Source organism: Sphaeramia orbicularis, chromosome 12, assembly GCF_902148855.1.
Source record: "Sphaeramia orbicularis chromosome 12, fSphaOr1.1, whole genome shotgun sequence".
Classification (NCBI taxonomy): domain Eukaryota; kingdom Metazoa; phylum Chordata; class Actinopteri; order Kurtiformes; family Apogonidae; genus Sphaeramia; species Sphaeramia orbicularis.
Window position 1 is genome coordinate 24,427,947 of NC_043968.1, and position 19,924 is coordinate 24,447,870.

General features: G+C 38.4%; 3 protein-coding genes across 7 annotated transcripts; 2 read left to right on the forward strand and 1 right to left on the reverse strand.

Moving 5' to 3' along the window:
* The first annotated feature begins 23 nt into the window (after positions 1-23).
* On the forward strand, positions 24-2,504 carry apex1 (APEX nuclease (multifunctional DNA repair enzyme) 1). The gene is made up of 5 exons (XM_030148857.1): positions 24-136; positions 767-890; positions 1,021-1,184; positions 1,296-1,488; positions 1,639-2,504. Exons 2-5 carry the CDS (start codon positions 836-838, stop codon positions 2,151-2,153), a joined length of 927 nt encoding a protein of 308 aa, XP_030004717.1. The 5' UTR covers positions 24-136; positions 767-835; the 3' UTR covers positions 2,154-2,504.
* Positions 2,505-2,665: 161 nt separating this feature from the next.
* On the reverse strand, positions 2,666-9,345 carry LOC115429436 (zinc finger protein 17-like). 4 transcript variants are annotated; one of them, XM_030148853.1, is made up of 9 exons: positions 9,036-9,345; positions 7,425-7,577; positions 7,174-7,272; positions 6,527-6,622; positions 6,202-6,312; positions 5,906-6,029; positions 4,718-5,804; positions 4,506-4,558; positions 2,666-4,152 (listed from the first exon to the last, which is right to left on the reverse strand). In XM_030148853.1, the coding sequence occupies exons 2-9, from the start codon at positions 7,560-7,562 to the stop codon at positions 2,885-2,887; spliced, it is 2,976 nt and encodes a 991-aa protein (XP_030004713.1). In that variant the 5' UTR covers positions 7,563-7,577; positions 9,036-9,345; the 3' UTR covers positions 2,666-2,884. The 4 variants fall into 4 exon arrangements, with proteins under 4 accessions (XP_030004713.1, XP_030004712.1, XP_030004711.1 ...); XM_030148852.1 differs by having other exon boundaries at positions 2,666-4,157; positions 4,514-4,558; positions 7,425-7,627; XM_030148851.1 differs by having other exon boundaries at positions 2,666-4,153; positions 4,510-4,558; positions 7,425-7,627.
* A 1,873-nt stretch (positions 9,346-11,218) lies between these two features.
* On the forward strand, positions 11,219-19,919 carry selenoo2 (selenoprotein O2). Of its 2 annotated transcripts, XM_030150588.1 has the most exons (10): positions 11,220-11,706; positions 14,645-14,848; positions 15,576-15,747; positions 15,864-15,994; positions 16,204-16,481; positions 17,370-17,503; positions 17,721-17,752; positions 17,863-18,048; positions 18,593-18,749; positions 19,049-19,919. In XM_030150588.1, exons 1-10 carry the CDS (start codon positions 11,273-11,275, stop codon positions 19,196-19,198), a joined length of 1,878 nt encoding a protein of 625 aa, XP_030006448.1. In that variant the 5' UTR covers positions 11,220-11,272; the 3' UTR covers positions 19,199-19,919. The 2 variants fall into 2 exon arrangements, with proteins under 2 accessions (XP_030006449.1, XP_030006448.1); XM_030150589.1 differs by lacking the exon at positions 17,721-17,752 and having other exon boundaries at positions 11,219-11,706; positions 17,370-17,532.
* The last annotated feature ends 5 nt before the right edge of the window (positions 19,920-19,924 follow it).

The following is a 19,924-nucleotide window of genomic DNA, read 5'->3' on the forward strand; positions in this document are numbered from 1 at the left end:
CGGTAGTCGCTAAGTGAAGCGCACGTGCACGGAGCAGACAAATCTTTGCTCTGCTTTGTGTGTATGTGTGAGTGTTTGGGGGAGTGACTGGGAAGTAGCACTAGTCTGTTCTTCGCATCCTGTTTTGAAAGTGCAAGTAAGATTATTTGCATCTGCTTTCCCTAAATCACGTTGAAATGAAAAGCTAAATTATTGGTTCAGCATTGCTATGTTAATGGGCCCTATAAGCTGTGTAGTAAAGTTAAGCTAGCGTCTCATTCTCCATTCATTTCCAGTGTAGGCCGCCTGCTGCTGCTGCGTGCTCTTTGTCATAGGGGGACTGAAGCTAGCGTTAGCATAGCTTTTCATACACCCCGCCCGGTTAAAATACTTGAAATTGCTCATAATTGGCGTCGTTTAGATTTTTTAACTTATGAATTTGCAGCAGGCGTGTGGAAATGTGCATTCTCTATGCCTTGTGCTATGCTACTAGACTGCAAAAACTTAGGTTATCATTTACCACAGAAATGCATTGGCCATTGTTGGAATGTTGCATAGCTCAACCCCTGAAAAGTCACAGGTTGAAGTATCCAGCTGAAAAAAACGTGTTAATGTAGATGTATTATACTTGATCTAACCATAACCCCTTGACTTACTGTAATTGAGTTTAATTTTATCTTTATCGTGGACATATTGTTTACTACGCACACCTGAGTACCAGAGTTGTAATGTTTTGTTTTTTCACTTCATAAACAAGCAATTTAAAATGTTTGTTTTTTCTTCCCAGCGCCGCGTGTGCCTGTTGTGTGTGCGTGTTGTGTGTCTGCGAGGTGTGTTCGTTAGGACGAGTTCAAATATGAAGAGAGGCAAGAAGGCAGATGAGGCAGCTGCGGAAGGAGAAAATGACTCAGGTACACAGCAAGCATGATTGTAACTTAAACCATTAACTCTGCATTTATGCATTAAAAGCAGTTTTGAATACTGTGTATAATATCATCTCACAGTTAAGGTTGGTCTGACACTTTCATCATCACCTTTCAGCTTCTGCAAAGAAAGCAAAGAAGAGCAAGGAACCCGAGCCTGTTGTTCTGTATGATGATCCTCCTGACAAATTGACCAGTAAGGATGGCAAAGATGCCAACTTGAAAATCACCTCCTGGAACGTTGATGGGCTGAGAGCCTGGGTGAAAAAGAAGGGCCTGGATGTAAGTTTACAGTAGACTGAAGTAGTTCAAGAGTTTGACCTTGTGCATTTTTAAGTGGCTTCTACAGACTCAAAATAACTCTGCTTCACTCTCTCAATCTTCTTTTCCCAGTGGGTGCGTGAGGAGGCTCCAGATGTTTTGTGCCTACAGGAAACAAAGTGTGCAGAGAAGGACCTTCCAGCTGATATCACATCTATGCCTGAGTACCCACACAAGTACTGGGCTGTGTCAGATGATAACGAGGGTTACAGTGGTGTAGCCATGCTCTCCAAGACAGAGCCCATCAAAGTGACATATGGCATTGGTAAGTTGTGTCATTGTGAAAACGTATGTTTTCAAGTGACCTGTCCTGACAGTTAGAATACAATTTATTTACGTTATGAAAACTAGTAAGAGTACATAAAAAGTTAGAGTATGCAAATGTCTGACCTCACAAAACATCTCTATTTGCCAGGCAAAGAAGAGCATGACAAAGAAGGCCGTGTCATCACTGCTGAGTTCCCAAAGTATTTCTTGGTGACCGCCTATGTACCAAATGCTGGCAGAGGCCTTGTGCGTCTAGATTACCGCAAAACCTGGGACGTGGACTTCCGTGCCTACCTGAGCGACCTGGAGAAACAAAAGCCACTGGTGCTGTGTGGGGATCTCAATGTGGCACATCTGGAGATTGACCTGAAGAACCCCAAAGGGAACAAGAAAAACGCAGGTTTTACCCCAGAGGAACGCGAGGGCTTCAGCCAGCTGCTGGCAGCCGGTTTCACCGATAGCTTCCGAGAGCTCTACCCTGAGCAGACCAATGCCTACACCTTCTGGACCTACATGATGAACTCCCGTGCCAAGAATGTGGGCTGGCGGCTTGATTACTTTTTGCTGTCATCTGCTCTGGTGCCAAGCCTGTGTGACAGCAAGATTCGCAACAAGGCAATGGGGAGTGACCACTGCCCCATTACTCTACACCTGGCTATGTAGATTACTGTCTGACTCGTCCTCCCTGAACCAATTGTGTATTACCTTGGAGCTAGACGGGCTAGATTCAGTAGTAGTTTTTTGTTTAAGTACAGGTTTCGCTCTTAATTCCCATAAATACATTTTTCACCTCATCCATTGTATTTGAAGATGGCAAACCAAGCAATGTGCAACTGAAATCCTTTGGCTATTGTAAAGATGCAACACTAAATTTAAATGACTAAGCTGGACTTCAATGACCCTGTCTTGTCTGTTCTACTGTTGGCCTGAGTCTAAGCCTCCAAGCCAAAGTTTTCTTTGTTACTGTTTGAAGTTAAATCACTGTGGTAAAAAGAAAATGTAACATGTTCTCACTCAAATCTTTTTACGTCTGTATTTCATAACAGTGTGAAAGTCTCTGTTGTACCCATACATCTCAATAAACTAGATTTACGTAGACTCTTCTTTGTTGTTTTGTTTAAATCAAGATGCCAACAGAAGAGTAACAATTATATCATAATGAATTAGAAAACTCATTACTTTGTTCAGTGTGCTTTAATTGCAATGCAATTAGCAAGTCAAGTGTATTCAATGCGACATTCAACAAACCTATTCTCTCTAGAACAAGTTTTACTTACTAGAGGTAATTCAGAATGGTTACAGAGGGGATAAAGCTACATAATATTTTGCTGTTCCCTGACAGAAGTTCTCTGCACAATTCATACATCAAATATTAAGCCCCAAATACACTAAGTTTATGTTAGCTTTATGGCATGTGTCCTTTGATGCATTTTGAGATGATAGGACTGCCGGAACCCTTTGCCACATTCTACACACAGGTATGGTTTTTCACCTGAATGTGTTCTTTGGTGTCTTTTCAGGCGGTTGGCACTAAGGAAGCTCTTGTCACACTCAGAGCAGGAGTATGGGCGGACTCCAGTGTGGTAGCGCAGGTGGATGGTTAGGTAGCAGGACTGAGTGAACTTCTTGCCACAGTGGGGGCACTGGAAAGGCTTGTGGCCAGTGTGGAAACGTTCATGCTTCAGAAGTTCAGCATGGGAAAAAAAGCCTTTCCCACAGTCGGAGCAGAGGTAAGGCCTCTCACCTGAATGTGTCAGCTCATGTCTGATTAACGTTGCCTTGTAGACAAAACTTTTGTCACACTGCGAGCAGCTAAAGACGTTTTCCCTGGTGTGGCAACGCTCATGCTTCTTCATGTTGCGTTCTCTCTTGAAGCTCTTGCCACAGAAGGAACACATGAAGGGCATTTCCTGTGAATGTATCTTCATGTGGCTCAGCAGACCGCCCCGGTAGAGGAATCCTTTGCCACATTGTGCGCAAACATGAGGCCGCTCTTTTTGATGGATGCGTTGGTGTGCTGTGAGAGCAGCTCGGTAGGCAAAACTCTTTCCACAGTTGCATGTGTGCACTTTTTCTTCCTGATGAGTCTGGAGATGCCTGCTGAGGTAGCTGGCACAGCTGAAGCCCTGCTCACAGTGCGGGCATTTGTACAAACGCTCTGCCTTGTCAGTGTCTTCACCGTGAGTCTTCAGGTGCCTCACTAATGCAGACTTCCACGCGAAGGCCCGGCCACACTCGGAACATAGGTACTCACCGTTCTCCATGTGGGTGCTCTTATGCTCCCTCTGAGCCACCAGGGACTTGAAGAACTCCCCACAGATCAAACACTCAAACTTGCGTCCTGACTTGTGCGTCTGCTTGTGCCTCTCCAGTGACTGTTTGAAAGAGAAACGCCGTCCACACTGGGAGCAGAGGAACGGCTGCTCACCTGTGTGGATACGCTGATGGGCTTTGAGTAAAGACTGAAACTTGAAGCTTTTGTCACAGTCAGGACAACCGAAACGTCCGTCTTCATCTGTAAGGGCCTGTATGGATGATTTGTCATCCTCAGCCTCAGCAGAGTGGGCCTTGTCAATATGCTGCTGGACATGCTCTTCCTCTGGATGGAAATAGGAGCACTTAGGACAGGAAAACGCAGCAGATGAGTCTTCAGTCACGGAACCTTCAGAAAAACAAAGACATTAGATACTATAAAGTTAACATTTGGCTGTGAAAATATAGTTTTAAGTGTTGGACCCTGGTGTGATTTAATGTGTTAGTTAATAGTACAAGCTGTCAGGAGATATGGACAGACAGACGGGAATAGCATGCAGCAAAGGTCACCTGGGCCAACAGTTGACCTAGGAACTCTTCTATTTATGATAGGCATCCATAACCAGACTAAAATATAGTAAGCTGAAATTTCCACTTAAGACATGAGCTTACTTTTTTGAAGTATAAAAAATAAATAATTAAGATAATTTCACTTTTTGGTGAGAAAGATCAATAACTATATTTCTAAATATGCACACTGACCTTCATCACCTTCCTTTGGTGAGACCATGGGAGTACCATAGGAATGCTCTGCACTGATCAAAACAAAGGAAATTAACATTTTCTGTGTTAATTTTAACTATCGCAGAGAATGTATCAACACAGGCAAACATAACAATATGTTAATAATAACCTAAATGCATTGGTGAGACAAAAACAAATAAAAAATGATTCATGAGACCAGATGTTTTTACCTATTAAAAGGTAATGGTTTCAGCACAGGTGGGTTTGTTTTGGCCAGTTCCATCTTTCTCTTACTGGTGATGCTCTTTTGCAAATTTATTACTTGGATCTTCATGGTTGGTTTGCGTTTGCGACCACTTGTGCGAACCTTGACCAAGGAAATGACTTCATTGACAAGTTGAGGGGCCATTCCTCCAGTCCCCGAGATGCAACACTCCTTTCTCTGTACCTCTGTATCATCTGCCTGTACCTTACAGTCAGTTTCTGAAGGTGCAAGAGCTTTGACTACATTTTCTTCAGTCAAAACCACCTCTTTTCCCTCTTCACTCTCCTCTGTGGACTTGTTTGCATTTTGCTCTATGTGAGTTTTTATGTGTCTCGCAAGTGCCAGCTCCCAGCTGAATTTCTTATGGCACTGTTGGCATGTGTAGACTCCATCTTTCATGTGCATTTGCTTGTGCTCTGTGCGGGCTGACAGGGAGAGGAAGGATTCTCCACATATAATGCAATCATACCTACGCCCTGTTTTGTGAGTGTGTCTGTGCCTGTCAAGAGACTGCCTGAAGGAAAAACAGCGGCCACACTCATTGCACTGGTGGGGGCGTTCACCTGTGTGAATAACCCTGTGGGCAATTAGCGAAGAGGCAAACTTGAATTTCTTTTCACAGTCTGGGCAGTCGTGTGGTCCCAAAGAGATTTTGTTTTGTGATGACAGGGAGTCATCCTTCACCTCTGGGTGGAAAGTATTTGTCAGACCACTTAATGGTTTTTCCTCTGCAGCATCACCTTCTTCCCCATTCCTGGTCATCTCTTCAGGAAGCACTACCAATGTGTGCTCAGCTGCTGTGCTAGAATCGGTTCTCTCGAAATTTTCCCCTATCACCACTTCTATGTCAGTGTTTGCACCAAGTTCTACCTCTGCATAATCTGTCACTGTGATGATTTCAACTGCTACATCATCTACAAATGTTACAGGTTGTGTGTCCTCACTGAGGCCCTGCAGTGGATCTGACTCGCAGTCTGAAGGTTTTGTCTGTCTGTTGGAGTGAGCTGCAGAGAGAGAAGACAGGATGCTGTTTCCCATGCTGGAGGGAGGAACTGTGCAAAAAAAGATAAATAAGAGTAAAGTAAGTTGTTGTCTTGAATCTGTCTCAAACAAGTGTAGGAAAATTCAGTACTAGTTATAGAAACTTAAGTACCATGCTGCTCCAAATGTCCAAGGTGTTTGTGGTGCTGGAGCAAATTCTTCATGTGTGTGGGTTCAAACACAGAATATACACCATCCTTCAGGACAGAGGATTCACCTCCAAGCCAAGAAATAGTCTGCGGGAAATTAATGGTAATACTCATCACACAGAGTAATCAAAAATGATAAAGCCTTAAGTAAAGACACTAGAACCCAGACAACACAGACGATACAGGAAAACCCCTGATATGTGCTAAACATTGACACTTGGACTTCCTTTTTTGTAGAAATTCTAAAGAAACTTTTCACCTGTTCAAGATCAGGAACTGGCAACAGCTGACCTAGTCGACAGAGAAACTCCCAAAACAGCATCTGCAGATCACCTTCATATTGTGGTCCAAACTCTGCTGGGAAGACCTCCTATGGGAGACAAAAGGAGACAAAGGAACTTCATTATTGCATTTTGAAACATGCCTCCAATGTCAAATATCTCTGTAACTACTCACATCTATTTTTTTTTTTTTACTGCAAGGCCAGTTAATTTTGAGTCTTGTCAAACCTTATATATTACCAACCATATTCCAGGTCAAGTGGAACTGTGGGACATTCTATATTTTAGTTTATATTTCCTCACCAAGAAAAAGTCTCGTCTGTCATCTGTGTTTTTTAGGAGAGTCTGAATCAACTCCAGAAAGTGAGCTGCTGCTTCTTCCTCCTCTGATTCTTTCATCTGTAACATGAGAGTAAACATTACACATACGACAGCTTTACAACTAAGTAATTAAACTAAATAATGTATTTATTTAAAATAAGTAAATATTAAATTCACATGCATATATTAACAATTTCAGTCTACAAACTTAATTTACATTAAATAGTTTTAAATCATCATTTTACCAGCAGTTGTGTGAAACGTTAGCCTATATTCTGCATTACTGTTGGTGTGCAGACTGATCTCATGAAATTGTGTTACATGTCACACCAGTTCTTATGGCATTTGGCGCACTATATGTATGCATTTTCATCCTTTTGCGTGTTATTCAATGCCATTTGATCGCGTGTCAATGTACGCCAAGATCTCCAGTTTACATATCTGTAACCCCTAACCCCTACCCGCTAATCCCATAGTATCTGACGCAGCATGAACATCAGCATACACTTGAAAAGCTTATAATGTGTAAAGATAACACCAATTAAAAGTGGTGTGTTATCTGTACGCAAGTCATGATATCACATTGTGGTGTAAATGACAAAAACAACTGATGTGAAGCACACACTCACATCTGTCACAGCTGTATGTTGTGGACTGATCTTTTCCAGGTGAGATAGGATGAAGTCAGGTTCCACATGTTGTTCACTTCGACACAATTCAAGAATATACTGATGAGGAGTAAAACAAAAACATAGCACAGAAATATCTTTAGTTTCACAACATAACTTAGTCTCCTACTTAGCAAAAATGATAAGTGTGAACCCACACACAAACAGGGGCAACTTTCTACAAGTCTACATCCTCATGTTCAGGCACTCACCTTTGCTCTTAAACCCAGGTTAAGTTGTGTCCTGTGTTTGTACATGAGCAGCTCTGGGACCATGTCCACCACCAGAGAGACAAATTCAGCCACTTTCCAGTAGTTAATGACATCTTGATTCTTCAGAACTTGCCACATGGAAGCTGATATTAGCTGAAAAGGAGGAACCAGGAGGTGCAGTGAGGCCAGAGGTAGAGGGTCTCCTAAAAGCAGAAAGACACCCAGGCTTAAAGACAAGGAAGATATCTGTCCAGCTTTAACTAAGCTGGACAGTGTTACTCCAGTGTTGGTTTCCCTGCACTGGCTACCAGTAACCTACAGAATTGATTTTAAGATACTACTCCTGACGTATAAAGCTCTAAATGGAACCGGACCAAGTTACACTGCAAACTCACTGATCAATTATGTACAAACTAGAACACTGAGGTCATCAAACGCAGGTTTACTAGCGACTCCCAGAAATATTACAAAGAAAATGGGGGACGCAGCCTTTACTAACTATGCGCCAAAGTTATGGAATACAATTCCAAAAGACATTAGAGAAGCCAGTTCACTGAATATATTTAAAACCAAATTAAAAACATTTTTATTCTCATTAGCCTTTGAAAGGAGATAAAAATGGGGTCACAATTCAGGAACCAGGAATGTGCGGTTTTTCATTTTTATTTTATTTTATTGTATTTCTGTTTTTATTTTTTTATTTTACTGTATTTCAAATTTCATCTTATTTCATGCACTTCAAAAATTCTATGTATAATCAAATATTTTAATGTGCGCTGCTTTTTATTTTTATTGTATTTCTCACATTTCATCTTATTTCTTGCACTTCAAAAATTCTATGCATAATCAAATATTTTAATGTGCGCTGTTTTTATATTTATTTTTATTTTATTGTATTTCTAATCAAATCTAAATGTATTTTAATATTGTATTTTTTTCAATCAATGTGAAGCACTTTGGGCTACAATTTCTGTATGAAAGGTGCTATACAAATAAAGTTTATTATTATTATTATTATTATTATTATTATTATTATTATTATTATTATTATTATTATTATTAAGCAATCATTTTCTTAGTAAGACAACCTCATCACTTGTATATAACACTGTGCAGTATTGAAGAGATGAAATGTTTTGTCCTAATATATTCATTTTTTTTTTAATGTCAAAATAAAACATAAAATGTCTTGTCATCTGAGGATTCCATGCGGTTTATAGTACACTTGTAGGTTTTTTTTTGTTTGACTAGAAACATTATTATTTACAACAATGCAACAACAGTGATGTGTTTTGAATGCAACTCCAATTACAACAGTGAGCATATGTTCAACAACAGCAATGTTTCTCAAAACCGACCTAGCAACACTTTTACCAATCTTATATGCTCTGACATGTAAAAATATATTCATGAGGGATTTAAAACACACCTTGATCTGTGATATATTTTAAAACAATATCCCATTGAAAGATTACAGGTTTTGTTAGCTTCCTGGGCTAGCTAACATGGAGCTGAAGCACTAACAAAGTTGACGTAAATGTACCTCTGTCCAGAAAATATTTCTAAACAAATAAGTGCGTTTATTATTTGTCTGATCGCTCCCAAACCAACCTTTCGAAATGGCCGTGAGGACACCCGAGTCCATCTTCTCGAATGCGGGGTTAAAGTTTGCCTGGCTGCTGTTAGCCTGTGTTAGCCAGATGTCCAACTGTCGACCTGGTTCTGCTGAGTCTCATATAAACCAGAGGAACCACTACAAACTAAACCAATACACCAACTGGCAGATGCATAGTGCATTTACAGACTATGTACAACAAGCTCCCTGTGTGTATTTAATTTGTTGTCAGGGGCTTCGTCTTCTTCTACAGTCACATTTTGCAGATTTCAGTGTCTTTGTGGCCACCTGCTGGAGATTCAACACACTGTTCTAAATACAAATATGTGTGAGTCAGGCTCTGAAAAGTTGACCTCATCTGCCAGTTGTTATTGATAGAAGTCTGATAACACTGGTCTACAATTTTTTAGAAATGATTTGCTTCAGAGATTAAATGTGCTAAATGTTATGTATTTTAATAAGATTAATTGGAAAATAAATGACAAAAGTGCCGGTTTGCTGATGTTTTCAAGGTATATGATTAAGTGTTATTACACATATATATTGGTTTATGTACATTTATATAAGAGTTTTATAAATCTTCCACTAAATAGAACCTGTAAAGTGAATGTATTCTAATGTGCAGACAGTGTTTGGAAGTAGATCTTGTAGCTCTGAGACAAATATTCCTTTTGAGTCGAACCCATTCTCTCGTTAATTCTTGAATTTCACATTTTGACCCAAGGCTGTATCTTGGAAAGTTCAGCCAACCAGCATTTTTTACTTGATTTTTCTTTATCAGTGACTTTCATGTGGTAAAATTTCATTACTTTTATTCTGGAAGCATTTTCCTTGTAGACCAGTGTAATTCATTCATAGACAAAATTAAGTCCTAGTTTTGCCATGACTTTATAAGAAATACAAACACTGACACTGCAATAATAACAATAATGGTCTCATTATATTCTTGCTCCTGTTCGTTACAACTTAAATAACATTTGGCGTTAAAATGAAAAACATCACACTATTTGATGAACACTGCATTTTCCATAAGCTGTCAAGACAGTCTTACTAATGACATAGTCATTATCATCACAATGAATATTAAATATTATATTGTAAATGGAAATATCTGACAACTTAACTGGCCTTATTTTATTTTATTTTATTATAATTTTATTTTATTTAATTTTTTGAAACTTGTTATTTATTTTGTTGTTTTTTTTCATTTATTTATTTTCTTTTTTTCTTTCTTTTTTCTTTTCTTTTCTTTTCTTTTTTTTTTTTACATAAACAAAATCAACTGCACAACATTGCAAGTTTCCAAAATGAAAACTTGAGAAGGTGAAAATAAAGTGAAACAGAAAAATAAAATAAATAATAAAAAATAATAAATGGAAGTGGGGCACACCACTCTTGTTTTAATTTTATTTAATTTTTCCCTTAAGTTTATTCATTATGTTGTTTTTATTATGAATTGGTTGATTCGATCTATTTTATTTCATTTCTACCGCTTTGCTTATTCAGGTTTTGTGTCTAAATGTAAGATAATAGAACTATTGTCCATATAGGCCTATGTAATAACAAGCATTTTATTATTATTATTATTATTATTATTATTATTATTATTATTATTATTATTATTATTATTATTATTATTGTTGTTGTTGTTGTTAATAATTACAGACATTATCTTTTTTTTTCCACTTTAATTTCATCAGTTTGTTTATTTGTTTGTTTCATTACCTCCGCCAAGGAGGTTATGTTTTTGCCAGGGATTGTTTGTTTGTTTGTCTGTCTGTCTGTCTGTCTGTCTGTCTGTCTGTTTGTTTGTTTGTTTGTCTGTCTGTTTGTTTGTTTGTCTGTCCGTTAGTGTGCAACATAACTCAAAAAGTTATGGACAGATTTGGATGAAATTTTCAGGGTTTGTTGGAAATGGGATAAGGAAGAAATGATTAAATTTTGGTGGTGATCGGGGGTGGGGGGGCCCACGGGGGGGCCACTGATCAGCCTTGGCGGAGGTCTGCGCTCTCCGAGTGCTTCTAGTTTTATTAATGTATTTTTGAGGATTACACTCATAGGGAGTGAGTTTCTTTAAAAGGCTCGGGTTTGCCTCATTCATGCTCTTTCTTCAGTGTCATGTCGGTGGTACTTATCAGCTGGTACATTTTCCCTGGACTGTTTGACGTGTGGGGGAGTCCACGCACACAGAGCTCTGTTAATCCCGGACCGGGTCTTGGCGGCTCCAGTCCTCATGGAGGCCTCTGGCTGTGCGTCCGCGGCCCTGGAGCGCCTTCCCTTCCACAACACCGCCCTGAAGAAGCTGCCGGTGGATGAGTCGGAGGTGCAGGGGTCCCGGACAGTCCCGGGGGCCTGTTTCTCTAGAATCAGAGCTCCTCAACCTCTGACCAGGCCGACCCTGGTGTCCGTGTCTCGGTCTGCGCTGGCCCTGCTCGGCCTCAGTGCGCAGGAGGTGCAGGCGGACCCTCTGGCTGCGGAATATCTGAGCGGATCCAGGATGCTGCCCGGGTCGGAACCGGCCGCACACTGTTACAGCGGACACCAGTTCGGTCTGTTTGCGGGTCAGCTGGGAGATGGAGCTGTGATGTACCTGGGGGAGGTGGAGGAGGGAGCCGGGGGACGATGGGAGGTGCAGGTGAAAGGTGCAGGAGTCACACCTTACTCCAGGTAAACTCTACAGATGTGGGAACATTTGAACCTCGGATGTACTGATGGAAAAATGATTAGACCATCAAAAGTCAGCAAAAACTATAGTTATGCAATCAAGTACTAACTCCTGTGTGTATCATGTGACTAAAACAGACAGAAAAGAAAACATGGAATATCTAAAAGCACTGTTTTTGTCAGTACAATGTCATAGATATTGATGTAAGAACTGAAGTGATTTTGGTTATTTAACCCTTTCATCCATGAATTATGAGAACCTTAATCAAGATTTTTTTTCCTGAGTGTTTTTATTCCTCTTTAGGCATGAAAAAAAAAAAACAATGTGATTTTTTTTTTTTTTTTTAAATCAATCTGTTTTTCATGGAGTTACAAAAATGTCCACTCAGCTTCACCATGATTTTATTCTTGAAGCAACATGTATTTAAAACCCAATATCATAAAGTGTTTTTGAAAACAGTGAAATTAAACCATGTTTAATGCTGCTAATTTGATGTTTTCTCACATTTTAACATATTCTAATACTAGTTATTACTCACTTCATGGAGATAATATGCAAAAAATAAATATTAACAATTGATTTCCACTCAAGAACCAATCAAGAACAGCAAAGTTACAATAATGGTATGAATTGCAGTTTATGAGATGATGCATAAGTGTCCACTGTGTTGGCTGATATGGAACTAAAACAACAAAACCCATGAATATACAAGAGTAAAGCTGTAGAGTAACTGTCCACTGTAGTGACCACTATGCATGAAAGGGTTAAAAGAAAACATGGAAAATGGATAGATATTAGCTCTGAAATTAAACTCTTATGAGCTATTTTTGCTGTTATCACTATATTTGTCCAAACAAATGAACCTTTAGTTGTACCAGAATGAACAAGAAACCGAAGAAAACAACGGTGGTCTAATAATTTTTTCCGCCACTGTATGCATGCTGATATTTTCTAGACAACCATGCGTTTTGAACTACCTTTAATATCCCCCATAGATGAGACTATGTCATGTAAAATAATTATAAAACTGATATAATAATAATTATAGTCGGTGAAATGTCTTAACCAAATAATAAAAATACAATGAGTGACGTAGAGGAATTCCTTGCCTTGCACAACATGACATGTGAATGCATTAGCACAAGGAGAGCTGCTTATGAGATTAACAGCTTGGCACACATTAAACATGTCCCCCAGTGGCCTCAGTTTACTAGAGATGACTTATTCTGGTATGCACAAATTCATCATTTAATCTTCTGTATGAGCCTTACTCCCATGGTATGTACAGCAGTGATTCTCAAACTTTTTACAGTGGAGTACCCTCTGAAATATACTTTTTTATCCAAGTACCCCCAACTCTCACTTCAGCATTTTTTTAATGAAAAAAATTAGGCAAAATTTGTTCCTGTGCCAAAGGTTTGTGTTTATATTTTCAAAACTTTATAAACAAACAACATATATTTAACTGTAATATATAAAAAATAACACATTTTTTAAAGTAAATTTTGTGTGTAAAATATAAACTGAAAAGTGCCCTATTTCATTGATAAGAAAAATAAATAAACTGGTCATTAATTAATAAATAAACCTTTCATCAACAAAAAATAATTTCTTAGCTACTCAAATAAACTCATTTTGAATAAATTAAAATAGAAATGTTATTAAAATGTTACCAAAGGTTAAACAACATGATTGACAGTAAAACTATTATATGAATGTATGATGACTTATTTAATGTATTTAAAAAAAAAAAAAATCAAGTACCCCCTGGGCTTCTTCCAAGTACCCCTGGGGGTACGTGTACCCCACTGTGGGAACCCCTATTCTACAGTATATGACAATGCATTTAAGAGAAGTAGCACACTTCACATTTTAGACACATTTGGGAAGTAATTGAATACTGTCTGAGCTGCTACTTTTCCCATTTATCTCAAAAAGTTTGTCCTGATCCAAAAGAAGTTTTTGAGATAACTTTTAAGAAATCTACACACACCACTTCCCTCAACATCTGCATTATCCTTCTGAAAAGAATTCTTAGCAGTGAACATTTATACACTGTTTCCCATTAAGGTGGAATAAAATATTTTTGACCTTTTCTCATGAAATGAAGTGACAATGTGATTTATTCTTGATACATTAAGTGTAACTGGGACTTGGTAAGTAATCATCATTTGTGATTACTGATGTGTATAAACAGGAAAAAGAGAAATGTGTCTGAAAACATGTTTCCAACTTTATGGGCAACAGTGTAGTTCCTATCATCTCCATGCTGACTTTGACATAATGGTGTGTTACATAACAGAACCATTCATGTGATTCTGCCAGCTGATATTTACAGTAAAACCAATACTTTCTTATACTCCTTATACTTCCTTATACTCGGCAAACAAGTAAAACAAGAACCTCACTGTAAATATGACAAGTATGAAATATAACATTCCAGTTGAAAGTAATACATGTGTATAAATTGGGATAAAAAAGAGGAATGTGTCTGAAAACAAATTATTCCAAGTTTTTGGGAAACAGTGTGTTTTCTTTGTATTGTACCTCACCTTTTAAGTATAAGATCTATCTACGTTCCAGGCTTTTTCCTTCTTTTTCTATTCATATGTCTCAGTGATTTTTAGGACGAATTAATTTTTTTTAGGGGGATGATTTTTTTTTATCATCTTATTTTATGTAGTATTCAAATAAACTATACTATACCAAGTTAGAAAAATACTGAGTTGTATTGCAATATGGAAACTCACTGGAGCTGAACACAAATTTGCCACTCTTCCCATTAGAGGACGTCTACGACATGTTGCAGGTTTTTCTTCTGTCTGCACTTAAAATGAGAAATGAGATACCTGTAGTCAGTGTTACACATTCTTACTTTCATAATCATGATTAAATGGTGTTGACTCTACAATAATTCTGTGTCGTACATTCTTTTTCCAGAGATGGGGATGGTAGGAAGGTCCTCCGCTCCAGCATCAGAGAGTTTCTGTGCAGTGAAGCCATGGCAGCTCTGGGTATACCCACCACCCGTGCAGCCTCACTTGTGACATCTGACCTCTATGTCAACAGAGATCCGCTTAACAGTGGTCGGCGAATTGCTGAGCGATGCTCTGTTGTGATGCGTGTTGCCCCTTCCTTTATCAGGTAAACTTAAACTAAAAGTAAAAACTGTTGTGTTTTTTTCTAGAAAATATAGGTATATTAACCCATAAGGATTGAGGATAACTTTTGTGGCAGTTCCAGAATCAATATTTCTCTACATTTAACTTTCCGTAAGTTATTTATCACCATTTATTGCAACATTATCTTCTGTATTTTGTGTTTTTCCAGTGAAAATCAGGTATTTGACTATACTTAATTTACTAATCATGTAGATGTTCATTAAAGTTCAGACTAAAGTTGAGGGTTATTAAATCAAAAACAGAGAAAAGTGACTTTCTCAGCAAATCAATCATTAACTGAATATAAACCCAGTGTGTCCATCCACTGACATTGATCCAACTCCATGGGTTTTACTGATGGATCAATGTTGTAGGTGATGACAGTGTTTCCACGGTAACTACGGAGCCTCTGAACATCCAAATGGGTCATATCTGATGACCATGAAAAGATGAATAACTGTATTTTACACCAATTATTTACATGGATTGATAGGATTAGTGGATCAACAGGTATTAAACAGTTTAGATCAGTAGATGGTTTTGGTCGATGGTGGATGTTTGTGTCTTTATGGGTTAAAAGGGATTTTAAAATATCTTGTCTCAGTGTACTTGTGTTAGTTAAGTTTAAAATGCAAAAAGTAGCTAAAATGTGTCCACTCAACATGACATCTACAAATATGTGGTTCAGTATCTCTCGCCTTTTTTCAAAGGTTTGGATCTTTTGAGATCTTCCTGGGACGAGATGATTTCTCAGGTCTTCAGGGTCCAAGTGCAGGACGGTTTGACATCCGTGCTCAGCTGCTGGATTACGTCATTGAGACTTTCTACCCAGACATTCAAGAGAGCAGCCGTGAAAAAAGAAATATGGCTTTTTTCAGAGAGGTGAGAAATGAACTGGTCTAATATTAGTAGACATGTATACTGCATACTCATAAGCTAATTTTGCTCAGAATCACCCTCATTTTTATGCTTTTATGTTGTTGTTTGTTTCTCATCAGGTGATGATGCGAACTGCTAAGCTTGTGGCCCAGTGGCAGTGTGTTGGATTTTGCCATGGTGTTCTGAACACAGACAACATGAGCATCTTGGGTCTGACTTTGGACTATGGACCCTTTGGTTTCATGGACAGGTAGGCAGCGTAGAGTAAAGTTATCATTTAGCTGTAATTGTTTTGTTTTCATTTATTTTAAGCTGTAAAATTGGTTCTGACTATACTGTTATTATTTTCTTGTGAAAGTAGGAGATGATCGTTCAGCATCTCCAACAAAGTCAAAAAACATACTATGTGTTTTCTAATGTTCTATATATTATTACAGAATTCTCCCAATTATTTGCCAGGTTTGATCCAGAGTTTGTTTCCAATGCTTCAGACAAAAGGAGTCGTTATTCATATCAAGCCCAGCCGTTTGTGTGCCGCTGGAACCTAGTTCGCCTGGCTGAAGCTCTGGGCTCTGAGCTGAGTGCAACTGAAGCAGGGATGATCCTGGATGAATTTATGCCCACATATGAAGCTTTCTATTTGTCTTTTATGCGGAAGAAGTTGGGCCTTGTGAGAAAAGAAGAGCCAGAGGATAATCAGCTCATATCAGACCTGCTGCAGCTCATGTATAACACTGGTACACTACAAATTATTTGGTTCTTACCAAGATACAAAAAAAAAAAAAAAAAAAAAAAAGACCCAGTGCTATTTTTGTGGTGGTTCTCAACTTAATTTTATTCTATATTTAATTTTGCTTAAGTGATTTATCATCATTTATTATAATATTTTTCTATGTATTTTTCATTTTTTCTGTGAAAATCATGTATTTTCTTATATTTGATTCACTGATCATATAGAGTTTCAGAAAAAGCTCAGATTAAAATTGAGGGTTATTATATCAGAAACAGAGAAAACTGAAGAAAAGGTGATTTATTCAGCAAAAATATTGCTAACTGAACATAAAAACAAGTGTGTCCATCCACTGTCATTGATCCAACTCCATAGGTTTTACTGGTGAATCAATGTTGTAGAAGATGAGAGTGTTCATGTTCACATTGGAGCCTCTGAACGTCCAAATGGGTCATATCTGATGACCATGAAAAGATGAATAACTGTATTTTACACCAATTATTTACATGTATTTCTAGGAGTAGTGGATCAACAGTTACTAAACATTTACATCAGTAGATGGTTTTGGTCGATGGTGGATGTTTGGGTCTTTATGGGTTAAGTGTTCATACATCTGTAGACATGCTTACTTCTAGATTAAACAATCTTAATTCAAGAAATCTTGTCAAGTGAAATTATCTTGCTGCATGGACAGATATTTCACTTGTTTTCAGTACCTTTTTCCTCAGATTTAGTGTTTTTTATCTTGTTTTTATACACCCTTTTTTCAGTGTACGGAGAATTAAGTCAGATAGTTCAGGAAAAAATGTTATGACATGAGATGTTATGTTTGAGAAAAGAACGTTAATGATGCAATTTTTTTCTAATATGCTACTTAAACATTGTGTCTGTTCAGGTGCAGATTTCACAAACACCTTCCGACTGCTGAGCCGAGTCCCTTGGCCTGAGGAGAACCAGAGTGAAAGGGCCACAGTGGGTCCAGTAGTGGACCTCATCCTACAGCAGTGTGCTTCTATTGAGGAGCTGAAGGTGGCTAATAAGCCAACTATGGAAGACCGGTGAGGTGGTGTATGGTGGTTGGTTATTTTGTATATTTGATAACACAGCTGCAGTGAGAACATGAGGAGTTAACCTGCCCCACCATATACTCCCACTGAATGGAGTACTGATCCTAGATTAGAGGTGTATGCATTCCACCTCCTCCTCTTGATATGGTATCTAATTTACTTTTTCTTTCACATGCAAGCATTTTGGAGAAAAGACTTACCAAGACAATATGTAAGTCAAGTGTATTATTTGTGGCAGGGTTTACATAGGGCACAGAGGCAGGTCAGATTCATGTCAATATCAGCCACATGTCCTCGCTCTGTTATCTTCCCTGTTTCTAGTGAATTAGCGATGATTCTGTCCATGGCGCAGACCAACCCAGCCATGTTTGGAATGGTGGCAGACAGGCCAGATGTGCTTAAGCAGCTGGAACGCATGGGCCGACTAAAAGAGCTGCTTGAGACAGATCAGGATGAGCTTAAGGAAAAGCAGCGTGACGACTGGATATGCTGGGTTAGCAGATACAGGTGAGAGGAGAAAAACAGAGATGTGGGCTCCCTGCTAAAGTGTAGTATGTTAGCATGTGGTATTACTGATTCCCAGCAGGTAGAAATTAACTTTATTCTTGGTTAAAAAGCTTTTTCTGTCTGTCAGCCAATAATTTTTATTTCCAGTATTTCTACAAATCTTCAGGACTGATCGACTGTATACAGCACATGTGTGCACTGGGAAAAAAATCTAAATCTTACCAAGTGTATTTTTCCCATCTCTGGTCAAAATATCTCATCACACTTAAAATAAGACATAATCACCTGAAGAGTAACTTTTCAGTGAGATATGAAAACTTATTTTTAGATGATAGATCTTGAAAATCTTTTTTCAAGAAATCTTACCAAGATAATTTTCACTTGTTCTATTGGCAGATTTTTTTGGCTTGAATTTACCAAAAAAAATTTCGCTGTGTCTTATTTTAAGTGTAATGTTGATATTTTAACTAGAAATGAGAAAAATACACTAGGGAAGATTTAGATTTTTTTTTAGTGTGGGTACATACTTTCTTACATCCAACAGAAGGCGCTTAGCCAGGGAAGATGATGGTACGAGTGAACTGTTTCTTCTCAAAAAAGAACGCCTTAATGTGATGAACAACGCCAACCCACGTGTCGTGCTACGAAACTACATCGCCCAGAGGGCAATTCAAGCTGCAGAAAGAGGAGACTTCTCTGAGGTCAGCAAAAAACATATCTTTAGTCTAAGCTCTCCACTGGGACATCTAGACTCATTAAAGCAGCTGCTGGACTGATCTGGGGCATAATGCTTTAAATTTCAGCATTAATGATGAATAAGTTTGCCACTAGAAGGAAACAAAGACTATGAAACATGACTGAACTGTAACTACTGTAGACCAGCAGATAATTGATGAGGAAAATGTGATGGTCTCAATAGAAATGATAAAATATAAAAACTTTTTTTTTTTGGTATTTTTAAGTTTTCTTTTGCTTTAAGGATTGTTGCCCTTTGTTGCAGGTAAACAGGGTCCTCCAAGTTCTGGAGAAACCATTTGTGGAGACATTTGAGATGGAGCTGTTGAATGAACCTAATGCATGTGCTGACCAGGAGACTTCTACCTATGACCACAAGCCTCCTGCCTGGGCAATGACTATTTGTGTCACTTGATCCTCATAGATCCTCCCAGGCAGCTGAAGGAGAGAGAGACTGTTGTTTTAGGTGGGTGGACCACATGGACAATGAAAACAATGGCCACTGCTTCTGTTTACTATCAAAAACAGATTCTCTCCTGCATGCTGAAGGGAGGACATCATGTTTCCTACTGTGTTCCAGTGTTCATCAGTATGGCCATGGATCAGGTTTAGCATAATCTTATGCTTCTATTGCCCCATGTAGGTGCTGATGAAGTATGACGGCTCAGAAAACCAGTCACACATGACACGTCTGAGTTTGAAACACTGCAGACACACCAACAGTAAAATAGTGATGTTCATATGTGAATAAGTAACTCTACTCAGAGCAAACAAAAAGGAGGGCTGGCGTGTTAAAGCTGCAGAAGCTGAAATCAGGTAAAAAAAAAAAAAAAAAGGCCAGAATTTGCAAACTCTCCTCTCATAGCACACTAAATATAAATACATCGGATCTGACTGATGAAATGTGTGACGATCAGTAATTATAGCCGTCACAAATTTAAGGTGACAGCTAGAGATGCCTCTGAAAACATGTTATTAACTATAGTTGTCAGGTTACATTTTCTGTAGTCCACAGAAGTGAGTAGTGTTCTTTTTTTTACTCTCGGAACACCTGAATTACAGTATGCTGAAAGTAATGCTGGTATTTTTGTCCAGTGACACTAAAAACTATCAAGCACTGTAGAATTAAACTATTCTGAAA

Excerpts from the sequence above, each read along its gene's own strand:
- apex1 (XM_030148857.1), top strand. The coding sequence starts at position 836 with ATGAAGAGAGGCAAGAAGGCAGATGAGGCAGCTGCGGAAGGAGAAAAT. Across the intron at positions 891-1,020 it reads GGAAGGAGAAAATGACTCAG|CTTCTGCAAAGAAAGCAAAG; the intron begins GTACACAGCAAG and ends ATCACCTTTCAG. Across the intron at positions 1,489-1,638 it reads CAAAGTGACATATGGCATTG|GCAAAGAAGAGCATGACAAA; the intron begins GTAAGTTGTGTC and ends TCTATTTGCCAG.
- selenoo2 (XM_030150588.1), top strand. The coding sequence starts at position 11,273 with ATGGAGGCCTCTGGCTGTGCGTCCGCGGCCCTGGAGCGCCTTCCCTTC. Across the intron at positions 15,995-16,203 it reads CCCTTTGGTTTCATGGACAG|GTTTGATCCAGAGTTTGTTT; the intron begins GTAGGCAGCGTA and ends ATTATTTGCCAG. Across the intron at positions 18,049-18,592 it reads TGCTGGGTTAGCAGATACAG|AAGGCGCTTAGCCAGGGAAG; the intron begins GTGAGAGGAGAA and ends TACATCCAACAG.
- LOC115429436 (XM_030148850.1), bottom strand. The coding sequence starts at position 9,069 with ATGGACTCGGGTGTCCTCACGGCCATTTCGAAAG. Across the intron at positions 6,623-7,173 it reads AACATACAGCTGTGACAGAT|ATGAAAGAATCAGAGGAGGA; the intron begins GTGAGTGTGTGC and ends CTCATGTTACAG. Across the intron at positions 6,030-6,201 it reads CAGTTCCTGATCTTGAACAG|ACTATTTCTTGGCTTGGAGG; the intron begins GTGAAAAGTTTC and ends AATTTCCCGCAG.